This window comes from Brachyhypopomus gauderio, chromosome 17 (genome assembly GCF_052324685.1).
Source record: "Brachyhypopomus gauderio isolate BG-103 chromosome 17, BGAUD_0.2, whole genome shotgun sequence".
NCBI lineage: Eukaryota > Metazoa > Chordata > Actinopteri > Gymnotiformes > Hypopomidae > Brachyhypopomus > Brachyhypopomus gauderio.
The window spans coordinates 12,602,420-12,620,260 of record NC_135227.1 but is presented as its reverse complement, the minus strand read 5'-3'; the positions used below and the strand labels follow the sequence as shown (position 1 = coordinate 12,620,260).

Genomic DNA, 17,841 nt, shown 5'->3' with positions numbered 1-17,841 from the left:
CTAAGAGATACAGAGATATAGTGAGAAGAATACACCGTGATAGGAAATGTACAAGCAGTAAATCGGTAAAAAAAAAAAAAAAAAAAGTGTTTTAATTAATCTTAATGTTAGTATCGTCATACACAGCACATTCTGAAAGTCATCACCCCCTTGATATTTTCCTGTTTTGTTGTATTTCTGCCTGGAATTAAAATGAACTCTGGTGGTTTATTATGTTTGATATACACATGTGTACAATGTAGATATTAAATATGAGTGTAAAATGTCTTTTTTTAAATATTTTTTACAAGAAGGCAAAAAACTGAAATCTTGAGTGAACATAATGCCCTGCCCACTTTGTAGAGCAAATAATAAATGAAGCACATTTTGGGGTATAGCTCTATCATCTTAGCACATCTAGCCACTGGGAAATTTGCCCAAGTCAAAACTGCGCCAGCTCTGCTGCATTAGTAGGATTGGGCTGGGTTGGTGCACAGCCAGCAGAATTCATCATGCCACAGATTCCCAGTTGGATTCAGGACTGGGCTTTGACTTGGCCATCCCAAATTTAAATGTTTCTCTTTAAATCATCCAGTATAGCTTCAGAAGTATATTTAGAACCAGATTTATATTCCCTGATGCTGTAATTACCCTGCTTCACATTGGGAATCATGTTCTTAGGGTAATGCTAAGTGTGTATGCACCACACAGCATTTTCCATGATGGACCAAAAGTTCAGTTTTACTCTTGTTCGACCAGAGACCCTTCTTCATGTGTTTGGGTAGTCTGCCACATGCTGTATTCCTCAATTTGTGTTTTTTTTCCTGTAAGCAATCACTTTTTTTCCCCACTCTGTGGAATAGCTTAAAGTGGTCTTACGGACAGCCACTCACATCTCTGCTGTGCATCTTTGCAGGTGTCTTTGTTAAATCTCTAATTAATGCCCTCCTTGCCTGGTCTGTGAGTTTTGATGGGCTGTCCTCTCTTGTCAGGTTTTCAGTGGTGTCATATTCTTTTCATTTTGTTATAATGGATTTCATACTGTTATGGATATTTTTATTGCCCAACTCTGATCTTAGCTTCTGTCTGGTGTGTTTGGAGAGCTCCTTGGTCCTCGTGTTGCTTGATTAGGGGGTACTACAAACCACACTAAGCCTCTCAGAGTATGTGTTGTTATATATTAAGATATTTTATTTAGCATATATTTTAGTAGCGTTTATTACAGAGTAAACACATAATATTCTAAAAGTGGGTCTTTTTTGGAGAGTCTCACTGAGTGCCAGTTAGAGCACACATTTCTCCAGTCACACTTTGGTTTACATTCCAGGAATGTTTCCTTTCTGCTCTGATTTAAAATCCATTGGTCTCCATCTGTAAATGTTTTCTTAGCTTCAGGCAAGCATCTGCTCTCCACTTCAGTATTTGTCATTGTATGGGTTAAGAAAATTTCTCCTGTCAGCAGAAATACTGCAATACTGCCATAGTAACTCTTGATTCCTGCCTCATCAAAAATGCTTTTACTGAGGTAGCTTGTAGACTCGAGGAAGAGAGGGAGGGTAGGAGGAAAAAACATTCTGGAACTTTGGTTAAGATCGTTTTAAATGTTGGTGCTATTTTCAAACCCAGCTTCCTCCCAGAGAAGATACCAAGGTTAGCCTGCAGGCTAAGCACATGCTCATTCATCTTTGCTGTCAAGAAACACCAGAGATGGATAGCTATGTGATTCACTTTCCAATACACCCAATTTAAAAGACATTCATTCCCATCTTGTTTAGCACCATAGATGAATGCACAGAATATTCACTTATTAGAAGTTTAGGCTTCATTTATCACTTCAAATCACGTGCACACAGTCAGAATATTGTAAGGAGTTAAAATGACATATATTCATTTTTACATTTATAACAAGACTGAATAGACTTTATTAACATCTGGGAGGAAGTTTGTCCAGGACCCAGGCAATAGTGATACCACGCATGCTCCGCCCTTCTCAGGACCAATACAAACACCACTGCACACTAACAACAAAAGCACTATATAAATAAATATGGTTGAATGTCCTAGAAATTCTGATAGTTTTTGGTTTAAAGACAGTGTCAACCAGTTATTCTTCAGTCAGTAAACTTTGCTGAACATGTTATTCAATAATTAACCACTTCCAAGTATTATTCTCTTTTGTCAGATCACTCTGACAGCAGAGAAAATGATGAAAGCCCTTGTATTGAAGTGTTTTGTACAGCAGCCTTGGTGGAAGTAAAGCCAGAATAGAATTACCTCTGACAGCTTGTGTGCTCTGTAATGGGATTTTCCACACTGTAGGAGCTGAGCTGCAAGGTTGCAGTCTTTCCTGTACAGGTCCTGTGGGAAAGAGGCATGTCGTTATTGGAGCACAGCAAGGGCAAATCCTTGACCAAAAAAAGAGGTATGTAAGATACATGAATATGAATGCAGTTTTTATTGATCAGTGGAAAGACATCATATACAGTATATGTATGGCTAATGGTTCTTTAGGTTGTTGAAAACCATGCTTCTCACTGGAAAAAGAATTGGACATTTGGGAATAAGAATCTTGTTTCTACGATACCTTTTTCAGTTAAACTGTGATTGCACCTTTGTGTGGCTCACAGGTATATTCCACTGAGGTTTCTCTGTACATGACCCCCAAAAATAACTTTTTATATAATTCATATAATAATTCATTTTTGAATGTGTTGTGTGTTGGCAGCTCTAATTTTTCAGATATTCCTTTAATTTCACGTCACATGATACCATGTATTGTATACAGGGATGGAAACATCTTTTATTGTCCCATGCCACAAGTTCTGGTGTTTATGCTAAGCCTTCTATGCAATCCTAAACTTCCTTTTCTTATAAATGACAGCATTTTACACTACTATTACTATACAGTACAGTTCTATGCAGTGGGCCATTCTGTGACTGGCAGATGCAAGTGATAGATACAAGAAAAACTGACCAGTACCATTAACACATTTGTCTTCTTCAAAGTGCTTTGAGAGTTCGGCCTCAAAGATTTGTGCACTTTCAAAAACAAGCGGTATGAAAGTATCACAGTATCAAACAGACAGATGGGGTGAGTAAAGGGAGTGGGAAGTGTGTGTGTGTGTGTGTGTGTGTGTGTGTGTGTGTGTGTGTGTGTGTGTGTGCGCGCGCGCGCGTGCGTGTATTGGGAGGGGAGGTTGTCAGGGGAGTAAACAAAAACAAAGACTTTCCCAAGGAGAACATTTCAATCCTGTTATGTTTATATTGTCATTTCAGACAATAATTACCTAAAAGAAAATTATTAATGTAATAAAAGCTAAAATTAATATTACTATAAAATACAACGGCATAAAGATTTTATGATCAAACAGGGAAAAGAACAGGCATCCAAGCATCTAGAGCCTTACCTCCCCAACACCCCCCAACATCACTCCGCCCCCACATGTTCCCACTGTGGCCGCTAACTCGGAGAGGAAAGAGACAGAAGGCAAAATGGCAAATATCCAGTTGAGAACATCTGTCTTTGTGAAGAACCAGTTCAAGGGGAATGGAGTAGAGCCAGTAATCTCCTTATGCCATCTCATTTTGAAGTAGGCTCCCTCAGTGGGTATTACTGCCTTTAGGATGGGCTTGTGTTTGCCAGTGAATGCCATACCAGAATGAGAGCTACCCAAGGCAATTACCAAGAATTACCTAATGGGTTCAGGATGATGTGTTATCTTGGGATGGCTTGTTTTGCAGCAGTGATCTGTTCTATCTACCATATTCCTAGATGTCATTTACAGACTGTGGTTACACCTGAAATCATAGGCCCACAAAACTCACTTATACTTTATATAATTCAGAAAATGATTCAAGACCTATGAACATACATTACAGTGCAGTGCTGTGAGTCATTTTCATATGGGGTTGGGTTTAATGGAGCCAGTTGAGGGCCTGTTGTTTTTGTTGTTAATTTAGAACTGAGGAGAGCTGGAGAAATGGATGAAGTTATTTTATTATCTTAGGTACCCCACATTTGCTTTGTCTGGTTAGTATTTAATTAAAACTGATCTCATTATTGCTAAAGCATAAGAAAATAAAATAAAAATTCTGTATGCTGTTTCTCAAAACATCAGCTATAGTGCTAAATCTCTTCAAGAAAAGGAGTATTGTTCTTTCCTCTGGAGCATCCACACTGATTATAGAACTAAATCTTACCATCATTGGGAGATAGCCACTTTAATAATGTAGCAACACTATTAATTTCATTACAGGGCCATGAAAATGTCTGCTCTACTCTTTAATCTACCTACAGCCTAATAGAAGTATTCTCTGATGTATACTTATCCAATCTACGTTTTATGATCATTTCCTCAGTGCCACTGCAATTCTGACATCTCAGTAGCTCCAAAGACTTCCTTTGACTGCAGAAATTCAATACAGAAATGCAGTTTAAAAGTCAGACTTGTTCTCCTTCCCAATGCTGGAGCTCTGGTAATTTAACAACAATGACGGCTGATGGTAATGCTAATATCTGTGTGTAACCTAAAGGGATCTGTCCTTGATCCTCTGCTGCAGCTTCCAGCTGTAGCCACTGGGACCTGGTAGATCCAAGTCACTTGAGATCATTTTCAATCTGCCATTTCCAGGCTTTCATAGTACTGTGAGAAAGTTGCCGTTGGATTTGCCCTTGGGGTACTGAGGACATTTCTGGTTGCTAACTCAGTGGTGTGGGCCACTTGAGCAACTATAGAGTTAGGAGATAGACTCTGCCTGGATCGCATAGACAGAAATGTGCTCTCTGTGCACAAAAAGAAGGTGAAACCACTCACTTCAGTTTGCCTTGTGCAGACTGTGCACATGCAAAAGAACATGCACTCAATGCACATTCCTGTCAGTACTGTCCTATTTATCTCTGTTGAATCCATGTATCTCTACAAATCAGGAAAATGTTTTGTTTTTACAAGATATCACAAGAAGACAGTTTATGCTGCAGTGCAATGGAATTACTTCAGATATGATCGACTTATTACCACTAAACTAACTAAACACATCAGATACCCAACCTCTTATTGTTGGATAAGTCACCATCATATTTTTAATGAATGAAGTGAAATGTATTTAATGTCATTAAAAGCATATGTGGGTTTTGTTCACTGTTCAGGATGGAGGCAGTAACTTACAATCTGTTGTCTGACACTGCTCCATTTCTTTATCTTATTTATACATTATACATTTCTGTTGGCTGATTAGGCTAGCTACATGTACAGTAGTACAGTAGTACTAGGACTGACAATATTGACAGCTAGCAAAAAAAAGTCTTTTTAAAAGCAACACAACATCTACATAATAACTGGCTCAGGTCAACATATTTTATGCTAATTAACCCAGGTTAAAAAAGTTTGATAAAGCTTTTAATCTAGGTAGAAATCTATGTGCTTGATATGTTTATTTTAAGGAGATCCTGCAACATGAAATAATTGTTTAGAATTCTTAAGCAATATAGGTGGATTTATCCTGTTTACTATTAAAACCTACCCTAAATAGTTTACGTTATAGTGCCCTGAAAATATATACTGCATTCAATCTGAGGTTGTTATATACTTTTAATATACAACTCAAATGTGTGTTTGTTTCAAGCAACACATTCATTCAACTTTAAATCTATGTTGTTTTTGTCTGAAGTGTTTTATTGATCAGCTGTGTTGCTTAGGTTAGAATATGTTTATGCTGTAATTCACACAAACATATGGTCTTCAGGATTGGACCAGAAAAACAGTTTCTTGGTGTTTCCTTGGTCCTATGTCCATTAGTCACTCTGAGAGCTTAGCCTTCTGCAGCTCAGATGCCTGTGACCTGTGGTACTCATGTCAGGGCTCTGATCATGTCTGGTGACCTACAGTGAATACTGCATGTTGATTGCCTTGCAATACAAATCATGTACTGTAAATCTGCAGGAGCCTAAATCAGTTTAAAAATGGGGACCTCCTCACTTGTTTCATGAGACAAGAGCTCTGCTGGTCCAGGGCCCAGAATGATGTAGGTCTACTTGGCAAAAAAGGGAAAACTGTTCTTGAATTAATAGATAAAAACGGAACTTCTTGACAAACATTTGGTTAAAAGGACAAAGTTTTCAGCCTTGCAAAACAATGAGCTCCTGTGTTGGGATTAAACAGAATTCAAACAGAATTATTGAATTCTAGAAGAGTGGTGATGAAATCCATTTCACTTTTACTACAATATATAGTTTTTATGTCACTAATAGTATATTATAGTACTGCCTAATGGTCAAAAAAGTGCTTCAGTGGTTTGAGCCTTAGGATCTCTGCAATCCTAGTGACTCACATTGTCTTCTCTTAGCTTCTCAATGGTAATCTTGGCCTCCATGAGGTGGTTATTGAGGACGATGATCTCTCGACTCAGTGCCCTTTTCTCATCCTCATGTTGTTGTGTCTAAAAGAGAAAAAATAAGAAAACACTCTTTTAGTCTAGATTTGAGTTTTTTCATCTCTAAGAAATCACAATGGCATCACCCTACTTAAAAAATATGGAGAGAATAAAAATTTGATAGACAGTTTGAATATTTAACCCAACAGATAATTTGATTCTCTCTTATATATTTGAAATCATTAAGGCTTTATGTTTCTTCCCTGTATTTTGATATACTTTATAGAAATTCAGTGAAATGATATAAATGGCAATACTTGAGAATGGGCAAAAATAAGTTCTGTAATTCATGTAAAACCATTCCCCATATTATTTTGGTAGCACTTCAAAAACAAATCATCTTCGACTGACGGTTTACACAATGTTTTGATATTTGATTAATGAAGAAAGTCTTTCTTATTACCCATAATGAACTGGGGCAGATGCATTCTCATCCACTGATCATTTTTTGCTCAGGAATGAGGCTAGATTTCTTCTCACTTGCTTATGAAATGGTGATGTGATGTAACACTTGGCTGACAGAGCTTCTGGAGACAAAACCACTTCATATCATGATTTGCCAAATGATGCTCTGACAAATGTCTCAAGTACACAGACCTTTGCACTTTGTATCTGAGCCTTCACAAAATATTGCACTCAGATTTATCTCAAAAAGAAAATGATGACTATGATTTAGAAACATAAAGTTAACCCTCTTAATATGGTAAAATATATGCAATATTAGCTGAGTAAGTAAATACATACTTCTGGAGGGCCACCTTATCATAGAGGCTATCTCCATTTTTTGCAAATGAATACAAACACATTACTACAGTCCACAACTTTAACAACTAATTGAGACTTTTTTCATTTAAGCTTTAAGTTTGTGTGAGGATAATAAAAACTAAAGTTGTATCAAAGACGTTTTCAAATAAATAAACACACAAATGAAGTATCTGAGATTAGCATGTGGCATTTCTTCTAGAGGTGGCCAAGACAGGTACTTAATAGTAAAAAAAAAGTTTTTACTGTTAAGTACACTCAATACAAAATGCAAGCACTTGTATAGGAAACTAGTGCATTACATTTTTGGAGGCACTGTCCTATTCTAACCACTTCACCCGTATATCAGGCATACGTCATGACCTTCTGCTCACGTGTGCCGTGTGGCCTCTCCACTGCCAGTGGAACACAAATGCTAACAAGTGTCACTTTTCATCCTTCATTACTCTCCTTAAAGTGGAATGTTCATAACAGTGAGTGTAGTTAACATGGTCATGCTCAAAGTGTTCCCACTACTGCCCTGTTTCCAGTTATCACCACAGCTCAGGGCAATTAGCATCGATTAAAAAGGGAAACTAACATACTGCGAGCGTTTGTGTGTGATAAATGAGGTTTGGTCACACATCATACTGAGCAAATAATTTCCGCCTTTTAATTACAACATGCTGGTTAATGGTTAGTTATGCCAGGACAATAATATAATATTTTCTCTGATATTTTGGCTCATGTTCACAGTAATACACCATGTAAATCTGAAAGACAGGTGATTCATTTTATAGGGTATCTGCCTGAAAAACAAATAAGAATATTTGTTTGTCTCTACCCAAAGTAAAGCATTTAACCGCATGGAACATATGATTGAAATATATGATTGGAGAGAACAGGATGTTATTAAGATTTACATTTCCAATAAGACAGATGGTAGCATTGACAACTATTTTGACAGACTGTTATTAGCCTTATCCCAACGAGGTACAGTAATTAGTTGTTTGACATAAGATTTAATTATTGCTGTGGTGTGCTAGTGTGTTGCCATAGAAACATCTGTCCAATCAGGGATGTGCCCTGCTCTCTTCCATTCTCCAGGATGTGACAATAACTTGCATAATCCATTTCGTCCATGTCGCTCTACTGTCACACTTGTTTCATGAGTTGTAATATTGCATTTCGAGATGTTTCTGCAGACAGTCCCTAGACCGTTAGTAATTGTCATGGGGATGAAGTTTAAACATTTTTCTTTGAATCATCATAACTTTTACTTTCACAAAAAGCAGCCTTCACGCTCCGCCATCACGTCCACATGTCTGTAAACATTATTTTGCAAGGACTTCCTGTCGAAGCAGTTCAGGTTCTGCTTTAGAGGCTCGTGTAGTATAAATCTGTGTAGAGAATGAAACCTACAATAGAAAAGGAAGCCTTGCTCCTTGAAAAGTATTTCAACACATGCTTGCACTTTAGGGGAGACTACCAGTTATTCTTGTGTACACCAGCTATGCTACGTATAACCACTACACAACCTGTCATTAATTCTTTCTTTTATCATTATTATTAAAAATAATGTTTCAGTAAGGTATTGTCTGCAGCGTCTCAATGTTTTAAATCTAAAATCTAAAACCATGAACCACACTTCAGTTGGTGTATACCATTATGGCATATGAACCACACACTACAGTCACTTAATTAGGAGAGTAAACTAAAGCTAAAATAAAGCTGTTTTGAATTCAGTAAACATATTTGCAAGCTTAATTTTTTTTGTCTGAAGTGTTGAACTGTGACATTTTGTAGCTGGGTTCTGCCAGCTTTGTTCTAATTACAAGTACCAAAGAGTAAAATATTGTACTGGATAGGGCTTAATAAGGCTGGTTATTAATGCTGATCAGGGCTGGATAAGGCTTGCTCATAGAAAATCTGTTTTTGTTTCTTATAGACTTCCTCTGATTAGCACTGAATATCTCAGAATTAGCTGAAATTTAACATGACATACACAAGTGCAGACAATTTGACAAATGGCAGATGCATTGTAAAACTAAAAATGTATTATTTAACACTTCACACAAAAACCACATAAACAGTATACCATGAACTTTACATCAGTGACTCCTTAATGCAGAGCTCAACGTGATTTAAAGTTTTAGTTGGAAAGTGTAAAGGATTAGTCTGACTGAACTTCCTGAATGCAAATTCCTTATCGCTTCATTGGTTAGCTACTGCAAAGACACTCCCTGGGGTTCAATTTGATTTTTGCTGCAAAGCATTTACTAATGAGTGCCCAGAGAATGCCACCTTTAAGGGGAAAAAGTATAGATTGAAGCACAGAGCCTGGAGTATAGTTGGGAAGCCTTCGAAAGATCTCACCACAGCCAGAGGATTTGGGACCTCATGAAAAGAAATGGTGTTGGGCCATCATAGAAAAAAATGTGCCTAATGTAATTTTTTAGGGCCCCTCTCAGTCAGAGGCCCTTTGAATCACCCTCCATACGGTGTCTTTGGCTACGGTTGCCATATCTCAGGCAAAAGCTTTCAAGTCCTTGAATGGTGCATAGGTATGCTCAAAGATATTGATAAAAATTGATTGTTTTATGTTTAGAATACGTGTTGTACGACTTTTAAGACATTTGTCGTTCATCTGCTTTGCAGAAAGTGCTTTTGTGTGAGCTGCTTATGTAAACTCAGTTGTGTGTTCTCTGCCTGTTTTAGTTCAACACTAACCCAAAATGTTGTGGTTAACTATTCTCACTGCGAACACAAAAAGTGCAGTGATATTGTGGCATTGCCATTACGAGGATGAAAATGAATATAATCCTGTATTGTGTGTAATAAGCAAGTGCACAAAAGCACACGGGTGTAGATGAAACTGCCCTTCTGTCAGTGCTGCAATTGGAAACACTTTCATGGCCCCTTTGCACTTTGACAAGAACATCTCTTTGTCCTTGAAAGACTTGCCTGTTGAAAGCAGTATTTCTAGCCTTTCTTTTAGAATTCATGTCCAAACTCCCACTGTGCCATGCAGTGTCCAGAGCCAGTGGTTGCTGCAGTAAAGCATGAAACACTTCTCCTCTATGAAAGAGTTTATACATCACTGGAGTTCTGACTCATAGTAGTTCTAGCTTGTATTGAAAATATTTAACACTGCTGCCAAAGAGTTGAAAATAAATTAAACTTTTCAGTGCTCTGCATGGCAAGCAGTGGAATGTAAGTGCTTTGGACAGTTATGTTGCTACTCCACAAATTAAAAGGAGACTCAACAATTTTGTCAGAGGTTAACTGAAGGTAGCCGTATTTAAAACCATGATCAAAACAAATACAGTCCGGGAAGGACACATAACATGATTGACAACAAGCAGAAATGTTTCCTTGTCTTGATAGAATGAAGCTTGGTGGTATTCATAATTTTTTTATCCAATTTTAAACCTGGGGCATTTACAGAGACTAAAGTGCCTCAGAGTATATTTCCATTAACACCTGATGGAATGTGAGGAGAAGTTTGTCAAATATTACAAATGAAACTCACCGACCTCCCTTTATATATATATATATATAATTGACAGCCTATAATGATTAAAATATATATGTATATCCAGATGCCCACGGATTTAAGATAGAAGTTGTGTCTTTACTTAATTCTTCTTAAATGGGCTATTCCAAAAGCCATAATCAACAGTCCAAGACCCAAATCCAGAGAAGAAAACTAGGCAATAGGTAATAGGCAAACAAGAGAAGGAAGAAATCAAAGACAGGGTGCAAACATTAACTGGGTCATACACAACATAACTAATTCAGGCAGAAAACGCTCAGTAAACAACAGATGGATGTGGGCCATACCTCACATAGAAATGCACACGTTCAGACTTAAATACTACTGATGCTTAAAACGAGACCTTTTCAATACTCTGCTGACAGCTGTGTGAAGGGGATGGTGAAAATATGATGAGTCCAAAGTGTCCTGGGAATTTCAGTCTCTGTTGCCAGCCATAAAGTCAGCAGGTGGCTGTCTGGAATTGGTAGATGGCGTCTTGGACTGCTTACTTATTTAAATCTAAGCTACATTAGGATATATGATGTGGACATTAAGTTAGACATTTAAGACGTCTAACATTAAACACTAATTAACAAGTGAAACCATGGCTGAGGCTGCTAATGTCCATGCATTTCAGTTCCCTGCTGATTTGTTTAAAACATTCAAAGTGTGTGAATTATAACAGTATGATGTGTATGTGCTGTAATAGCTCATTTCACTAGATCAGGTGATCTTAATGTCAGTGCCTACTCTTCTAAACTGCAATGATGCAACATATGAAAATCGTATTGAACCATTATTTTATGGAACTGAATTTTAAATATGTGATTTAAGTAAATGCCAGTTAATTACCAGCAACATTAATATACATACATCATGTTTCTCAAAGCTCTCTCATTATGGTCCCATATGACATGTTTAAGCAGTCTGTGAATTAAATGTAAGCTGAAGCTGTCTTTTGCTTTCAGTGGAATACAGTATTTCCCTTATGGAGAAGCAACTCGGATATTTTCAATATTTTAAAGAGGTAGGCTGTCATTTTATTCTAGTGAATCTAAAAACCTCACAGGCATAGGCTATGGGACTGTCACTCAAACGTTTTTAGCTACGAGTTGTATTAAGTCAGTCTCACTCACTTTTGCATTCCTCCACGGCATTGCTGTATCGCCCGACATCTCTGTGGAACTTATGGTGTCTGAAAAGAAGACTGCATGTTTTCAAGGACATGCCTCAGCACCCCAGAGAGAGCCTAGTTACCTCTCTAAGCGTTCTCTACTAAGTAGCTTCTACAGACTTGCTTCTTTTGTCCTTCTAAAATTATATTCCATCATAGCTTTTTTTTATTTTGGAAATATTCCGCTTGCACAGTATCAGCAGGTCAGCAGTCGCTTTCTCACAAAATTGACCTTGCTGTTGCTGTCTCTTTCATTGGGCATATTTATTTTAAATGACATGTCAAAGGCAGTTTTTTTTTATTCACATCCCATTTGTCCACGTTTTGGTGTGCACAGCAGGGGTTTTCCTCTTGAGCTACCTTAACACAGCAGTAAAAGAATTTGCAGACGCAGTGAGATATGCTTCTAAAGCAGCTTCTTATTGCTCCTTACCATGAACAGTAATGTGGAGAGCCGTACGCTGCAAGTCTTGCCCTTAAAAATGGATAAATAGGGATTTCATATGTTGAGAATTTTTGATAAAATTCTGCAGAAACAGGACCGTTCACATAGGAGGTTAAAAGAAAAACTTTTTGGATCCTGAGAGTTTCTCATTATATGGATTTTTTCTGCTGTCTGCTCTAACATTTGCTTATATTAATGTGCAGATAAAAATATAATGATGGCACATATCTTCTATCTGTACTGTATTTATTGAAACTGATACGTTTAGTGGATCAATGCTAAACATGTAAAATCAATAATACCTAAAAGACTAAAAGTTGGCCTTTGAATACTGAAACTAGACTTGTAGAAAATGTTATTTGCATACTAATATCTTATGTGAGTCTACTTGAGGCCATTCAGTTCCTCTGACTGCCCTTGATAAAAAGTTGATATTCTGATTTTACAGGCAGTCATCTAATATTTAAATGATTTATTGGGGATGACTAGAGTCTCACAGATCTAATCATTCAACATAACTGATTCTGATTTAACCTAACCAGACAGTGAAGCATGAACAGTATTACCAGTTGTCAGAAAGCAAGACTGATGCTGTAGTCACACATGCCCGAGAGGAATGGCTCACTAACAAGGTTTCATCACAGGCCTATCGCTTTAGCCAATGACGCTGTTCCATCTTTTATCATGTAATTGCTTTGAGAGTGATAAGACACCCCAGACAGTGGAACATGGTCTCACTATTGATCATAGCATTGCCTCCTTGGCACAGACGAGAGGTTACTGTCTTATGGTTGGTCCTTCTATGTCAATAAGTTCATGTCTAGCTGTTCTGCTTCACACTGGTCTTCAGAAGCATTAGAGATAAGCGAGTATATCCATTCTGATAATGTGGTGTTATTTCAATAATTATAGTGATAGTGTTTTGTAGCTATTTTGGTTATATTATTGTTACAGTGACTTTATAGATAGAATGCAATAGACGTTACAGGATAGTTCCACCCGTCCTCCATCTGGTATGCTGTAGTTTTCTTCCTCACCCACCCCCCACCCCCAAGTGGTCTGTATTTGGCCCATATCCAATTAAGGGCTGCCAGAGAAAGATCTCCAGTTCAGGCAACAGTGAATCTTAATCAGCGTGTCTCACCAGCCATCTCCTTCTGTTTTCATCATGCTTGAATAAAAACTTGGAAATTTTAGAATTCAGATATTCTGTGTTTGAAAGTGAAACTGATTTTGGAGCATTTATGGAAATTTGTGAACCCTTCATTGTTAGTCCTTGCTGTTTTTGTAGTCTTTGAATACTCTGTCCACTCAATTCTTTTTTGACAAATTGCTCATCAATAAACCTGATTCCTTGAGTAATGTTACTCTTACAATCTGTTACAAATGTGTCTTATACAGTATTTATCAGGTTGATATGAAGGACGGTTCAAAATTCAATTAAAAACAAAATAGAATTTCACCATCAACCACTTTTTTTTCTGAAGCTATAATCTGTCTGTTTTTTTTTTTTTTAAAACAGCAATACGTTGTTCTTGCCAGACTGCTTAAGAAAACAAGATGCCTCATGATAGTCTGACTGGAGGGTCAGGCTGGGTGTTGGATGCCTCTGACCTATGCAGCACAATATCGATTTGAAGGGATCTAGGGAATACGTCTAATGGTGTGTGGACTCTTGGGAGTGTACAATTTTATTCCTCTGCTTTTTTTTGCATTCTATTTTTAGCCTGGTTTCTAGTGTGTTGCGGTGGTGTGGCGTAGTATTGTGAGTGTCATGTTATCATGGCGCAAAAAAAAAATCATTACTCAGACGCAACACTGTCAAGTGTAAGTGTGCTGTGTTCATGACCTTAATTTCATGATATAAATTTCAAAATCACATTTTTAGTGCCCCACATGGAGTTATCTTTCCAACAGTCATAAATATCCAATATGAGGAGTAGGTTGTACCTGCTTTGGTAGTTAAGATCAATGGTAAATTAATGTGGAATCAATGTGTTTTCGTCTTTTTTGTTAAAATGGCTTTGGACAGATTTGGACATGGGCAAATCTTTTCTGATAATATGGTACAAGCTATCCTGAGGCAAAGCAAACCTGCTTACCTGCCTCATCCAGAATGAATAATGTTAGCGTCTGTTTCAAACTGTGGTATACAGGATTGGTACCATATGTAGGTACTATAGTGACAAATGCTGTTGCTGTAATGCTACATAAAGTAGCAGATTGTTATGACATTCACAAATTCTGTTCCTATATAGAATCATGTTGAAGTACAAACACATGCATTTGCAGATTTGAGGCACATTTGAGGGGCCTTCACTCGGAGATAGATAGCCAGCCAGATAAATACACACATTTATGTATTTTTTTTTACCACTAAAGATATTGGTTATAAAGTTAAGATATTAGTTACTAAAAAATATCTGGGTGTGGTGTGGTTAAAAAAACAACAAATGTCATAAATGTTAATCGTACAACCCTATAATTGAGCACATATTCATATTACATTTGAAATTTAATTTCCTGTTTGCTAAGATTTTAAGACTTCCACCTGTCCCTTAAGGGCTGTGATATTTTATGAATAAACTTTAAACAGCAGTTGTTACCAGGTTCTTTTGCATATGCCCGTGTGTTCAGATTTCCATTGTGCTACACGTAGTGTCCCAACATTGGGTAGCTGTATCGTCGGAGTGTTTTTCTTCATGTGGACTAGGTGACTGGCAGTATGTGCAGTGCTGTGTCTCTTACTGTGCGGTGAATCTTATCCTCCAGGTCTTGGTTTATCCTCTGCAGTGCTGCGTAGCTGCTCTGTATCCTATTGGAAAGTGAAAGCAGATGATTCAGAATCTGCTGCTGTACTGTGAAATGTCTTTTCTAACAGTTCTGCAGGAGCAGTCAAAAGAACAGAAGTGAAGAGCCACTCACTGCCTAGATTCACTTGAACACATGAATCGATGTTTCAGTGTCACAGTGTAAGCAGTCACATAATATAGATCACATAATATACATATTATAGATATACATATTATATTTATAATAATAATAATATTTGTTCTTGTTGGTGGTTATTTTACTTACTTAATGCTAAAAATAGAAATCTGATGTTTTGGTGACTCATGGCCTGGGTGATTTCAGGGTTTTCATGCAGCAAGTTAAATGTAATTAAAACACAAGTGAATACCCCTCCTAGTGGGATTGCAACACATTTTGTTATTGTTAATGAAACTGCTCTGTTTCTCAGCATGGGAAATCACTGTTATTGCCATTTATATTTACATCTTTCTCTTCTTGCAGGCTATCTGCTTTGACAATCAAGAAATGATGATCTCATAAAAAAAATAAAATAAAATAAAGCAACTTCAAAATATGATCTGGCAAAGAGAAAAAAGGAGAATCCCACATGTTGAACATAGGCTTCCCACTGATCCAGTATTTGTCACGTATGGGATACCGTTTTCATTATCTTTGAGGAGATCAGTGATCCTGTAGGGTAAGATTATGCTGACCTATTGGTCATACCAAGTGTTGAAAACATACATTTTGTCTTCTGGCTATATCAGTTACCTTGTGACCAAAATAGATTTCTAAACATCAGCCATTTCTTATGAGCTGAATGTATAAGTCATAGCTGAAAAAGAATTTTAAATGCAATGTGTTGGGCTGCTTCAGTCTGTGAAAGTTGTATTGCACATTGCCCAGAGCATATGACCCAGAAAAAAAGATGAAACCTAAATTTGAAATGCAGAATATTCTTTCTCTCTTAGGCCTAGAATTCAAGAGTCAAGATAGTAATAACAAAAGTATGTTTTGCTTGACTAAGCACTCTTTTGTCAAATGGGTTATTCACCTTTGTTGACCTTTCCTCCTTCACATTTTTAAAGCTTGGTATATTTGTATATATGTGTGATGGTTGATGTCACAGTGAGCCGGTCCCAACAGCCAGGGGAGACTCCACCACCCCCCCAACCACACACATACTCAACCTCTCCTATAGGCACACTCCTCCAACCACACACACACTCTCAACCTCTCCTACAGGCACACTCCTCCAACCACACACACACTCTCAACCTCTCCGACAGGCACACCCCCCCAACCACACACACACCCTCAACCACTCCTACAGGCACAGCCCCCCAACCACACACACAAACACACACAAACCCTAAACCACTCCTACAGGCACACCCCCCAACTACACACACCCTGAACCACTCCTACAGGCACACCCCCAACCACACACACACCCTCAACCACTCCTACAGGCACACCCCCCAACTACACATACACCCTAAACCACTCCTACAGGCACACCACCCCAACCACACACACACCCTCAACCACTCCTACAGGCACACCCCCCAACTACACATACACCCTAAACCACTCCTACAGGCACACCCCCCAACTACACACACACCCTTAACCACTTCTACAGGCACACCCCCCAACTGCACATACACCATAAACCACTCCTACAGGCACACCCCCCAACTACACATACACCCTCAACCACTCCTACAGGCACACCCCCCCAACCACACACACACCCGAAACCACTCCTACAGGCACACCCCCCAACTACACATACACCCGAAACCACTTCTACAGGCACACCCCCCAACTACACATACACCATAAACCACTCCTACAGGCACACCCCCCAACTACACATACACCCTCAACCACTCCTACAGGCACCCCCCCCCAACCACACACACCCGAAACCACTCCTACAGGCACACCCCCCAACTACACATACACCCGAAACCACTTCTACAGGCACACCCCCCAACTACACATACACCCTAAACCACTCCTACAGGCACACACCCCCAACCACACACACACCCTCAACCACTCCTACAGGCACACCCCCCAACTACACATACACCCTAAACCACTCCTACAGGCACACCCCCCAACTACACACACACCCTTAACCACTTCTACAGGCACACCCCCCAACTGCACATACACCATAAACCACTCCTACAGGCACACCCCCCAACTACACATACACCCTCAACCACTCCTACAGGCACACCCCCCCAACCACACACACACCCGAAACCACTCCTACAGGCACACCCCCCAACTACACATACACCCGAAACCACTTCTACAGGCACACCCCCCAACTACACATACACCATAAACCACTCCTACAGGCACACCCCCCAACTACACATACACCCTCAACCACTCCTACAGGCACCCCCCCCAACCACACACACCCGAAACCACTCCTACAGGCACACCCCCCAACTACACATACACCCTAAACCACTCCTACAGGCACACACCCCAACTACACACACACCCTCAACCACTTCTACAGGCACACCCCCCAACTACACATACACCCTCAACCACTCCTACAGGCACACCCCTCCCAACCACACACACACCCGAAACCACTCCTACAGGCACACCCCCCCCCCCCTCCCAAACTACACACACACCCTAAACCACTCCTACAGGCACACCCCCAACCACGCATACACCCTCAACCACTCCTACAGGTACACCCCC

The 17,841-nt window shown here is 39.0% G+C and overlaps 1 protein-coding gene across 2 annotated transcripts in view; it reads right to left on the bottom strand.

Annotated features, from left to right (window-relative positions):
* begain (brain-enriched guanylate kinase-associated) overlaps positions 1-17,841 on the bottom strand; it is a 35,986-nt gene that overhangs the window by 2,838 nt on the left and 15,307 nt on the right. For both annotated transcript variants that reach the window (XM_076979196.1, XM_076979195.1), the window contains 3 exons: positions 15,055-15,121; positions 6,307-6,414; positions 2,254-2,337 (listed from right to left, as the gene is read on the bottom strand). In XM_076979196.1, the coding sequence (XP_076835311.1) occupies positions 2,254-2,337; positions 6,307-6,414; positions 15,055-15,121 (259 nt within the window). The remainder of the gene's footprint in view (positions 1-2,253; positions 2,338-6,306; positions 6,415-15,054; positions 15,122-17,841) is intronic.